Source organism: Salvia splendens, chromosome 1, assembly GCF_004379255.2.
Source record: "Salvia splendens isolate huo1 chromosome 1, SspV2, whole genome shotgun sequence".
Classification (NCBI taxonomy): domain Eukaryota; kingdom Viridiplantae; phylum Streptophyta; class Magnoliopsida; order Lamiales; family Lamiaceae; genus Salvia; species Salvia splendens.
The window spans coordinates 12,487,498-12,500,895 of NC_056032.1; the positions used below are offsets into that span (position 1 = coordinate 12,487,498).

A 13,398-nucleotide genomic window follows, 5' to 3' on the forward strand; every position below is an offset into this window, starting at 1 on the left:
TAAAATGAAATTTATTTTTAATAATAGATTATTTTCGTTAGGATAAATTAGAAAAAAGGAAGTAAGTCATTCAGTACTATTTTCTGTGAGACGGAAAGACTATTAATTTTCTTTCTATGTAGTAGTATTATAGACTAATTAGATCACTGAATTTTTCATATGACAAAAATACAAGCGCCCGCATATTTACACACGCACACTTGCCCGTAGCGGATACTCTCCCCACCCACCAACATAGCGAAATCAAACAATTGTCGTACACTGCGACGTCTTGGGGTCCCACATCGCCGGCAACAGATACTTCCGCCCGTTCACCCCCTGCGCGTTGTAGCTCGCACCCGTGCTCTTATCCACCAATACGCTCCCCGGGTACCCCGGATACGCTCCCGACCCAAACACGCCCGTGCACGCGCTCACCGCTTCCAGCGGCGCCGCCGCCGACCCCTGGAAGTAGCCATTTCTGAACGGATTCGTCACCGTCCCCGCCAGAACCGTGGCGAGGTTGATCACCATGCCGTCCACGCCGACGTCCCCGTTCGGCGCCACGAGCGGAGGCGACTGCGGCCCGTACGCCGGCTGGTGGAACGGCCACGCGCAGTACCCCGGGCAGAACGCCGCCGAGTTCCCGACCCACGCGTAGGCGAACCTCGCCGCTCCGCGCGTGGCTCCGTGGCTCCCGCACCTGCTCCTGCAGAATCCATCGACTGCGACGTCCTCCGCGGTCAGCACGACGTTGACCGTTCGCTGGGCGTGGCCTCCCTTGGCGGCGAGGTAAACGATCTGTGAATTTTTTAGGGCTTTTCCGAGGGAATAGGCCTCGTCGAGGAACTGCTTCCCGAGGACGAGAGTTGAGGCTCCGACGCCGCCGCTATTGTACTTCTCCGTCGTCTTCCACCAGGTGAATACGGAGGGTTTCGGTGGCGTAGCGGAGTTGAGAGACTGGAGGAAATCGACGATTATGGAGCGCTGGATAGGGGTGAACTTGCCGTACCAGATGAGATTGACGGTGACGTTGCCTTTGAGGAGAGTGCCGTTGTGGTATTTCAGCAGGAGGGGCTGCTGCGCCACCAAGGCCGCTGTGGAGGGGGAGGTGGTGAAGATGAAGAGGAAGAAGAGTGATAGTAGCGTGGGAGAGACAGTGGCAAAATAGTAATTGGAGGTCATGTTTTGCTTTTGAGATGGAATTTGCTTTGACATTTGGGAGTGCGAGTTTCGGAGTATTTATATGAGGTGGGAAAGAGGGAAACAGCTGTGAGGGAGGAAATGTCAACATTAGCTTACGACACGTGTGGAAACGCAAGTGGTTAAATTTTGTATTCTAAGCATTCCTTGATTTATATTCATAATAAAATTAACATTATTTATTATAACGGCATGATGCTAACTTTCAACTTTTATGTTACGACGGAGGGATGCTAACTAACTTGTTTCATGCATGCAAAACGCACGTATCTTTAATTTTATGATGGAGTATAAATAGTTGTAGTATTTGATAGCGAATACGTGTTTAATATCCATACAGTATTTCCAAGTCAAAAAATGTAATACTACTAGTAGTATTTAATTATTTATGATGGCCAATACACAAACATTTTTCTACAGCCTGTTTTTCTGTTGCTGTGAAATAATTAAGTAATCTATATCAATGCTAATTAACTTTATTAACTTCATACTGCTATATTAAATTAAATATTGACGTGTATGAAATGAAAGAGGATGGCGATAGGTTAGGCGATGCAGCTGTGTTGACTTGGTCTTATGTTAGCGTTATTAGACCAAAATACGCTATGTTCTATTCTTACTTAATTGACTATTGTCCTTAGTTTTAACTTCTTATGAGTTTTGGGTACGTTAGCATAGAAAGGTCAAATTTGAAATTTTCCTATCAAATTTTGAAAATATGACACATTATCAGAGGCTCAATATATATATATATATATATATATATATATATATATATATATATATATATATATATATATATATATATATATATCCAATTCTTACTGTTAATATTAACTCATGTACAATGTAATTAAACAAAATGCAAACATTTTTCCCTTTAGAATAAGTACAAGAACATTCTTGAATGATTTTATGGAAGGGGAATTATGGCCTTCGACTTCGAGTGACCAAAATAAAATTGGCATAATAATTATATTATTAATGTGTATTTAGAGATGTTCAACGAAATAGCATTAATAGTTTAAATTATTATTTTGTCGAGACTGTAGCGTAATAGGTCTCACAATTTATTCAAACCGGCCAACAATAATGAACAGCTCCTAATGAGTTTTAAGCTACACTGGTCATTATTGAAATGCATGTCAAATTAAAAAGGCAGATTATATATTTATAATTACATAACTTTTGAAATGGGAAAGTATATCAACAAAAAACAAACATATGATAAAAAATAATTATGAAAATATATAAATATTTATACAAATTTACTCTTATTGTCATATATTTGGAAATACTCACTTGATATTTGGCTCGAACGATACCATTTCAAGTTTTTTAAATAATAACGAAAAAGAGGACACGAAGAGCATTCCAAATTTCTAAATTGAATCAAAGCAACTTTGTGTATCTTCATATAGAAGAAATTGCATTTTGCATTTTTAATGAGATATAAATAACATTTGTTTAATTAGGAAGTAAACTTGGTCGACTTTTTTCACCGAAACAATAAATTTTAAAGCTACTTGTATTGATGGCAAACCGTCCATAGTTGTGTAGATGGATAGACAATAGGGTTGTCGAATAAATGCAACTAAATTAGAAACTATACATATTGAACACGGTATTGTGGATTGTGGAATAAGTTGTTTACGCTTTGGAAAAGGTTCAATGCTGCCGACGTTGACTTGTTAGTACTTTATTGCTCCATATTATAAAATCAAATAAAAATTCAATTATTCAATTTTGGGATCAGTTGTAGATAGGGATGTCAATTTAGCCCGCAACCCGTGGGTTGACCTGAATAGCCCGCCAAATTTATAGGGTTAGGGATGAAAATTTCCAGTCCGATAAAATTAGAGCCCGATTAGCCCGCACCTGATTAACCTGCAACCCGTTAGGGCCAGACCCGAAAACCCGATGGGCTGGCCCGGAAACCCGATAAAATTTATATTGTTCTATTTGTTTGACTCTAATTCGACACTTCATTGATTATTTTATAATACAGATTACTGAAAAAATAACTTTCCATTTTATATATTAAATATATAAATTATATATTAAGTTTTTATTAATATAATAATAGATAAATGAATTAGAAACTTCAAATTCACTAAAAAAATATATTTAAATTTCTAAACATGCTTTAAAATTTCTTGATGTTTATGTTTTATGTTGCATAAATCTCAAATATTAGTATTTGATCATGTTAATATTTGAGTTTACGCATATATCTCAAATTTATTATAATTAAATATTTTACATTTTATAAATATAACTAATTTTTACCATTATTTATTGGATTGATCGCATGTTAATTTTATCGGTAGCAACCCGATTAACCTGATGAGCTAGCCCGAAACTCGAGCTTTTAGGGTTAGGGCTGAACTTTTATAACCCGAAAAAATAACAACCCGATTAGCTCGCACCCGATTGACCCGCAACCCGAATAGGGTTGGCTCGAAACCCGATGGGCTGGCCCGATTGACATCCCTAGTTGTAGGGCATTGGCATACCTGTACCTGCAGAAAATTGCCCTTCTGATTCGAGTAAGGTTAATTGAAGTTAGGAGTATGAAGTTTTATTGCATTCTAGTCGTTATGACTGACACAAACTTTTTAATTTCATATTTTTATATTATATTTTTAAAAGCAAACATATGTGTATATGTTTCTTAGGATTAGAACTAAATAAAAACACCATTTAACATAAGTTACAAATACATTGTACTTAGGCCACCCACAATGCGTCATGCGGGTGGCCCGTATCCCGTCACTCAAGGACGGGAAGGCGGCGTGACGCGTTGCCGCGCTCCGTCTCGTCCCCAGCCCGTCACCCGTCCCATTCCGCCGTGACGAAACGCGAGGCGGCTCGCTACGCGCCGAGGTGACGTGGCGCGCTCCCTGGCCATGCGTGACGCTCACTCCCCGTCCCGCGAGTGGGCATCGTCACGCTGACGCAATAATTCATTTTTTAAAAAAAATGAATTAAATAAAAATAAATAAATAAAAAATGTGAAATGGTAATATTACCGTTAATAGCCATTTTTTCTTTTTTTTTTAAACTCTATAAATACTCTTAATTCATCCTCATTTCACACAACGACACATCTATTCTTCCCAAATCATCTCCATTTCCTCTCCAATTTTCATCTAACATCTCATCACAAAATGTCCGGCGACGGAAACTCCGACGATGGCGGCTCCGGCGGGTGGGATGTCAATGCGTTCGGCGACTGGGGGAGCATGTATAACACATTGGGTGGTTCCGGTTCGTCGACGCCGGGCACCCAGGGTTCGTCGACGCCAGGGGGTACCAACCACCCAATTTTGATGTTGATGCATACGCTCGTCCCTCCGCCCAGCGGTATACGTAGGGATTATCCTAGATTCGGGAGGATTATCCGGTTCAACCCACTCCGGAAGAAGGCCGAGGCGGGGGAAGCTCCAGGGCGGAGGCCGAGGCGGACGAGGAGGAGGATCTAGGTCGGCATCCGTACGGCCCCAAAGAAACGCTGGCGGTATACAACGCCTACGATCCCATCGTCGGGAATCAACAACCCCGGAAGTGCTTCTGGGAAAAGGTCACCGAGGCCTACCACGAGATTAAGCCGAAAAAGACCCGCCGCTTCACATATAAGATGCTCCGCGCTCACTTTGACCGAGTCGACAGAGAGGTCAAATGATTCTGCGCCATCCACAAGAATGAAGCGGCTCATTACCAAAGCGGAGCCACGAGAGCCAACATTCTGAGGTCGGCTTTGCGGGTCTACTACGACGACACCGGCAAACAATTCTAATATGTCGATGTTTGGGAGGTCGTCAAGGACGAGGAAAGGTGGGCCGGCGGTGTGCAGTCCAGCACGGGCTCGACGTCGAAGCGCACGAAGCACACGGCGAGTGGCCAATACTCGTCTGGTGAGGGCGGTTCGGGCAGCGGGCCACAAGAGTTTGCCTCGCAGGAGGTTGAAACCCCGACAGATGATGCCGGGGGATCCTCCCAACTCCCTTATGCGGCGAAGGCGGCTAGAGGGAGGAGGGGCAGAGCCGAATCAAGCCAGGCGGGCTCGGACTCGGGCTCGGGGGGACCCCACAACTAGAGATGCCCACCAGTTCCGATTCTGGCGGTTAATCGGTGAACCGGAACCGTGGCAATTTTCCCGAACCGGAACCGTCGCAATTCAGGTCGCGGTCCGGTTCAGGTTCAAGATATTTCGAACCGGAACCGTCGCCGAACCGGCGGTTCGGGATGGTTCGGAACCGCTGGTTAACCGGTGGAACCACCGGTTCAGGCGCGTTTATCAAGGCATTAGGGATGGGGCCGTCGGCGGCAGCTTTTCAACTGCAAAACCGGCTGGTTCCGGCAGTGGCTTCCAGTGGCGGCGCGTGAAACGAGGAGACATGGCGCAGCTTTTGCAGACGGTTTGTCGACCGAACCGGCGGTTTTGTCCCGGAAACCGGCGGTTTTCCTCCAAAACCGCCGGTTTTTTCGGAAATTCAAATTTTTTTTTTAAATTTCAGATTTCAAATTCGAATTCTTCCATTTCCCCCCCCCCCCCCCCCATTTTTATCTATAAATACCCCCCTCTATCCTCACTCACATTCACCTCACTCTTGTGTTAATAAGAGTTTCTCTCTTCAATCTCCCAATTCTCTCTCTTTGTCTCCAATTTCTCATTTGTGCTATTATGCTTCCATTTAATTACTCAAGTGCTACTCTTATTATTACGCATTGTTATACACTTATACTTGTTCCCGTAATTCTATAAGTTGTCTTTCTTTCTCAATTGCTAAAACAAAAAATATATATATATTATTCCATATTTCTACATTTCTACATAGCAATATGTCTTCATCCCGAGAAGGTCGTGTTGATAAGGGAAAGGAAAAGTCCAAGAGGCCATCTCGGCGATCCGTTATTGATGAAATTTCTCAAATGAACATGGATACGTGGCATGTTAATATTTATTTTCTACTAATTTAATTAATTTTGAATTACATTACATTATTGTTCATAATTTTATTTGAAATTTACAATACAAATATTATTTTGTAGACTCGAGAAGAGCAAGATGTGGCACATGCTATTGCTCTCTCTCGCTCTCAATCCCAAGGCGATGCTTATGTTGGTACCGGTAGTGGTGCTCCCGGTCGCGGTGCCTATTCTCAACAAATTCCAACCCTTGTGAATGTTGATGAAGACGATGATGATGATGATGACGACGAGGAGGAGGGGGAGGAGGCAGAAGAGGTTCAAGAAATGCCACCCCCACCACCACCAAGGAGTCGCCGTAGTCATGGTCGTGGACACCCTCCTCAACCTCCTAGACCAGCTGAAAGGGCTTTAACCTCAAACATCATGGTGAAACATTTCAAGAAGGTACAAGATGGTAACGATCCTGACACTTATAATGTGTATTGCAACTATTGCGAAAATGTATACACATTCCGAAGGGGTGGAGGATACGGTACATTTACCCTTCACATGGAAAAAGCGCATCCGGTCGAGTTTGGTATCGCTCCAACCCAAACTCAACTCAACTTTCAACATGGAGTCGGGACCGGTAGTGGGACGGGTTCATCCCAAACATCAGGCATGTGTAGCAATACTCTTTTGAAATATGATCACAAAAATGCTCTTAATGTGATGTCTAGATTTGCCGTTATGAAACATTTTCCATTCAATGCTTTTGATAGCGATGCTTTTGAGTCGAGTATGTGGCAAGTTTATAATGCTGCTGCAAGAAAATTGAGTCGAACTTCAATGACTCGAACCGTTGTTCGACAATGCATGGAAAAGAAGGCGCAATTAGGTACGTTTATTATTAACTTAGGGCATATAGTTTCTATTTGCTCTGATGTGTGGACTGATTGTTTTTGCAAAAATTCGTATATGGGCATCACTGTGCATTTCGTTGATCACAGATGGACTTTAAACAAACGTTTGATTGCATTTCGGGAATTTCCCGCATCACACACTGCACAAGCAATTGCTCAATTGATCATTCAAGTTTTGAATGAATTTCAATTGCTCAATCAGTGCATGTTCTCCTGTTATTGATGGCAAATATTTTCATGTACGATGTATTGCCCATATTTTGAATTTGTGAATTCAAGATGCGATCGATTTGTGGCAAAAGTATGTTGATCCTATTAGAACTGTTGTGAAGTTGATTCATAACAAAGCTCCTATTGGTAGAGCTTGGAAGAAATATTGTCATAGTAAGCAATGCAGGTACACCAACTTTCGTTTGGATGTTTCAACTCGTTGGAACTCAACGTATGATATGTTGGAGTCGACTTTGAATCACATTGAGTATTTATGTGATTTTTTTTAGAAGTTGTCATCATGTTCCTTCCGATTTGATTTTGATACCTGCTTGTTGGGACCACAGCATGGATTTGTTTCGATTATTCTGCGCTTTTAAAAATGTCACTGTTGAGTTATCCGGTGTTTATTATCCTACTTCTGTGCATGTTTTGGAGCATTGCATGTGGTTTTAAAACAAGTGTGAAAAATACTCAATTCATTGAGTTGAGGGCAATTTTGTTTTATATGGTTGAAAAGTGGTTAAAATATTTTGCCCGTATTCCAAATGTGTTTTTGATTGCAAAATGCTTGGATCCAAAGTGGAAGTTGCATGGTGTTTATAAAATTTTAGACATGTTCTATGGTTGTTTGCACGATTTAGATTTTTCTCAACTCCGCGAAATGGGCTTGACAAGAGGAGAATGCTTCGAACTAAGTATTCCGGATGTTGATGAAATCAAACTAAGGTTAGATAGTGCACTTCGTGCTCTCTATGCGGAATATGAAATGCGCTATAACACCGCTCACCAGGTACGTGCTCCTCCTAGTCCTTCCACATTTGATTTTGGTGGTGGGGAGTTTAGCAATGTCATGATTGATCCAGACGTAGTATCACAATTGCAAGATCTATACGGTACTACAACCAATAGGACTAGAGCGACTAGTGAGTTAGATATATATTTGGAATCGCGCTCTATTTTTCAAGATGCAGGTCCTCCTACTCAACAAATTGACGTCCTTAATTGGTGGGGAACATATGACAAAGAGTTTCCGATACTATCCATCATGGCTAAGGAGATTTTCTCCGTTCCCGCTTCCACCGTCGCCGTTGAGCAAGCTCTTAGTGTCGGCGTTGTGTCCTAGACGACAAAAGGAGCAATCTCTCCGCCAAGAACATGGAAGCCACTATGCTACTTGATGATTGGGCAAAGGCGGACATGAGAGCACAAGAGCCGGATTTCGACTTCCGTGTAGAGAGTGATGGTGAAGAATTTTCCTCCGATGGCGATGACGAGGTCAGAAGCGAGAGCACTCAACAATAGCAATGACCGGGGGGGCGGTGAACGACGAGCACAGCCGACCAAATAGGTAAGCAAGGTAAGAGAACTACGTGGGCTTTGATTCCTCAATAAAATTGTGGATACGTAGGCAACTCAAATTAAATTTGAAAAGTTTAACTTTGAAAGTTTAAGTTGAGCTCAAGCCCTTTTCAATTTCCCCCCCCCCCCATTTCATGTTTTTTTTTATTTAAGTTCCAAGTCCGACGACACTTGTAAATTATATTACATTGTTGTATGTTGTATACTTGTAGTTGTAGTTGTAGTTGTAGATGTATATGTATTGTAAATTGTAATGTATCGCTGTCGGTTACAACTTACTCAAACTCAATAAAATTGATATCATTTTCTCCTTACTCGTCGTATTTCTATTTGAATTATACATTGTCTTGTTCCAATTTGTTGTATAAATCCAAATTTCAATTAAAAAAAAAAATTAATCGAACCGCGAAACCGCCAGTTCCGAACCGGAACCGCCTAAACCGCCGAAAAAACCGGCGGTTCCGAACCGGAACCGGAACCGTGAAATAGCCTCACGGTCCGGTTCCGGTTCCGCCTTCGACCAAACCGGAACCGGCGGTTCTGAACCGGAACCGTCCGGTTCCGAACCGTGGGCAACACTACCCCCAACTCCCTTATGGCCATGTACATGACCGCCACAATGGCGGACACTTCCCGCTTTACGCCCGCTCAATACCAAGCCTGGCTTAACGGAGTTGCGTTTATGGCGGCACAACTTGGCATTCCTCCTCCTCACGGCTTCAGTGCACCTCCACCGCCTCCGGAGGATGATTCGCCGGCGGAGTAGTTTTTTTTATTTTCTATAAAATTGTATTTTAAATTATGTCATTTTTATTTTTTTAGGATTTTAATTATATCTTTTTTATTTTTTTTAATTTTAAGTTGTATTTTTATTTTATGTTGTAATTTTATTTTATTTTTAATGAAGTGTGTATTTTAAATTGAATTTGGTTGGAAATAAAAATAAAAAATGAAATTGAATGAAAAGTAATTTAAGGGACGGAGGGTTGCATGTTCCGTCCCTTAGTTAAGGGATGGAGTAAAAAAATACAGTGGGGCCCGCAAATAGTAATTTAAGGGACGATATAGTGACAGCGTTGTGGATGACCTTAGTGTAAATCAATTACATGTAAATAATTCGGATAATCTTTGGATAACTCAAGTAGTTATACAAATTTCAACATTTATATATTTCACGTACCGTTTAATTTGTAATCCAAATATTTATAAACAACCTAATAAAACCTTTTTGACGAGTGTGGTGGTAAACCTTAGCTTTTCCCATGCTCTCACAAACTAATCTGTTAGTACTTCAGTAATTGGTGATGCGACGAGTGCAAAATGGACCCGGATCATCTTATGTGGTATAACCACATCACAGCTTGCTTTGTAAACAAACGGTGTCGTTTTGTGTGATATCCTTCTCCTTTTTTAAAAAATTCTTTTCTTTATTTGAACGGCCGGAGCAAATCCAATTCTGCATAATAGGTTTCTTAAAAAACTCTTATTTTGCAAATCTTTTGGTCTATGTTAATGAAAATATAATATAGTTGATTTAAACTTCGAAAGTAACTATTACCTAGTATTAGATAATACTATTACTCATAAAAAAGAAAAATATGAAACAAGTAGATAAAAAAAAGCTAAGACCATCCACTACGCGTCTCGCCGGCGTCTCGCGTCTCGTCCCGGCGAGACCGGACGCCGGCGCGACACGTTGCAGCCTCCATCTCGTCCCGTCTCGTCCCGCGTCTCGTCCCGGCGAGCCACGAGACGGGCTGTCTCGCCACGCGCCGAGGCGACGTGGAGCAACCCGGTGTCGTGCGTGACGCCCACTCGCCGGCCCGCGAGTGGGCGTCGTCACGTGCTGATGCAATAAATATTTTTTTAAAAAAAATTCGAATTTAAATAAAAAAAATTGTAACGGTAATAATACCGTTTTTTTGTTTTTTTTTTAATAATTTTTTTGATTTTTTATTAATTTTTTTACTCTATAAATACTCCTAAACTCATCCTCATTTCACACACAACTACACATCTATTCTTCCTATCATCTAAATTTTCTCTCAAATTTTCATAAACCAACTCAAGATGTCCGGCGACGGCGACGGCAACTACGACGGTTCCGGCTCCGGCGGGTGGGATCTCAACGCGTTCGGCGATTGGGAGACCATGATCAACACATTGGGCGGTTCGTCAACCCATGGGACTCAGGGTTCGGCGACGCCGGGGGGTACCAACCACCCAATTTTGACCTTGATGCATATGTCTGTCCCTCCGCCACGCGGTATTCGCAGGGATTATCCCAGATTCGAGAGGATTTTCCCGATGGCACTAGCGGTGGAGGTGGCCGAGGCGGTGGAGGTGGCACTGGCGGTGGAGGTGGCCGAGGCGGTGGAGGTGGCACTGGCGGTGTACAACCCCAGGCGGGCGAGGACGAGGAGGAAGAAGAAGAAGAGGATCTTGGCCGGCATCCGTACAGCAACTTCGAAACGATGGCGGTGTACAACGCCTGGATCACGGTCTCGTATGATCCCATCGTCGGGAATCAACAAACCCGGAAGTGTTTCTGGGAAAAGGTCTGCGAGGTCTACCACCAGATAAAGCCGAAAGGCTCCGGCAAGCGCAAAGTTAAAATGCTCCGCTCTCACTTTGACCGAGTCGACCGACAGATCAAAAAATTCTGCGGCATCTACTCGACTGAAGAGGCGCGCTACCAAAGCGGCGCGACGGCCACCGACATTTTGATGTCCGCTTTGCGCGCCTACTACCAGGACGAGGGTCATCAATTCAGATTTGTTGATGTTTGGCAGGCCGTCAAGGACGAGGAACGGTGGGCCGGAGGTTTCCGCTCCAGCTCGGGCTCAACCTCGAAGCGCACGAAGCATACGGCGAGTGGCCAATACTCGTCTGGTGGTGCGTCTGGTGGTGACACCGATGGCATGCAACGTGGGCGCCGTCGGCCGCAAGGGACGAAGGCGGCGAAAGCGGCTAGAGCAAGGAAGGGCCGAGGCGAATCAAGCCAGCCGACCTCGGGCTCGCGGGGAGGCTCGGACACACTTATGGTGGCGTACATGACCGCCACAATGGCGGACACTTCCCACTTCTCGTACGCCCAATTCACGGCCTGGTGGAACGGAATTGTTGCTATGGCAGCACAACTTGACCTTCCGACACCCCCTAAACTTCGACCGCCTCCAGAGGATGATTCGCCGGCGGAGTATTTTTTTTTATTTTGTGTGTTTTTTTATTTTGTGTGTTTATTTAGTTTATGTGTTTTTTAATAAAGTGTTGTTTTTAATAAAGTGTGTTTGTTTAAATTGAATTGGGTAGAAAAAAAAAATTCTAAATGAAATTGAATGAATAGTAATTAAGGGACGATATAGAGACTGTTAAGAGACGGAGCGTTGCAGGTTCCGTCCCTTAGTTAAGGGATGGAGGAAAAAAGGACAGTGGGGCCCTCAAATAGTGTTCAAATAGTAGTTAAGAGACGGTTTAAGGGACGGTATAGAGACAGCGTAGTGGATGGCCTAAGAACACTACACACGCGTCTTATTTTTCATTCACTCTTCCCATTTCTTTTAGTATTTACATAGTATGCCAATTAGTATTTTTATTTTGCAAATTTTCATTTATTTAAGTACTAAAATAAAACTAAAATTAATTTAATTTAAAATTTTCAAGCCGGAATTTACTCTATCATGATTAAAATAGTATAAATATTTTAATTTAAAATTTTAAATAATTTTATGCTTGTTTTAGAATTTAAATAAAAGAAAATTTGCAAAATTAAAAAAAAAGAAAGAAATGGCATACTGTTTCCTCAAAGTTTGAATTAATTATTATTTACACTAACATATACCAAAATATTTGTAAGAAAGGGTTTTCTAAAAATAGAAATGGACTGAAATAAGTCGGGGTTTGCTCTAGTACTAGTTGAAGGAAAGAAATGAATTAAAAATTGAACGAAATGGACATCAGATAAAACGGCACCGTTTGTTTACACAGCAGAGGATCCAGGTCCGTACAAAATTGAATACTTGTTCGAACTCTATCAACAAATGAAACTTTTGAAATTTGAACAGTTATTATAAATGTAAACATAATGGAGTGTAATAAAGATATTGATAAGAACAGCGGTTAGAGGTGCGTGTCATGCAATCAACGTAGTAAATACACAGAATTGGTACTCCGTATTTAACATTTTTTAAGATAAATGAAATTAATTAGTAGAACATGGAACCGAATACCCCATTCGACTAGAGGGGATAGTGGCGTATCGATTAACTAATTACAGTCACGCCTCGGATTTTTTTTAGTTGATAGTTTTATTTAGACCATCCACTACGCTGTCTCTATACTGTCCCTTAACTACTATTTGACCACTATTTGAGGGCTACACTGTCCTTTTTTCCTCCATCCCTTAACTAAGGAACGGAACCTGCAACGCTCCGTCCCTTAACTGTCCGTTATTCCGTCCCTTAATTACTATTCATTCAATTTCATTTTTTATTTTTTTTTCCAACCCAATTCAATTTCATTTGCTCAAAAGGATCCATTTGTTTGAGTTGATTTAAGATGAAAATTGGAGTGATAGAGAGGATTTGAGAGGAATAGATGTGTGTTTGTGTTTGAACATGGAACTGAATACCCCATTCGACTAGAGGTGATAGTGGCGTATCGATTAACTAATTATAGTCACGTCCCGGATTTTTTAGTTGATTTTGTTACTCAGTTGCTCTTATTATGTTTTGATTAATAGTTGGGTCTTATATTACTCGCTTACTTATATACTTATACAATATAACAGAAAAATAACAAATACTAA

The 13,398-nt window shown here is 41.8% G+C and overlaps 1 protein-coding gene across 1 annotated transcript; it reads right to left on the reverse strand.

The window, feature by feature from the left end:
• LOC121796028 (protein EXORDIUM-like 2) lies at positions 1-1,181 on the reverse strand. Its single transcript, XM_042194728.1, has one exon. The coding sequence runs from the start codon at positions 1,162-1,164 to the stop codon at positions 244-246; it is 921 nt and encodes a 306-aa protein (XP_042050662.1). The 5' UTR covers positions 1,165-1,181; the 3' UTR covers positions 1-243.
• Positions 1,182-13,398: the final 12,217 nt, after the last annotated feature.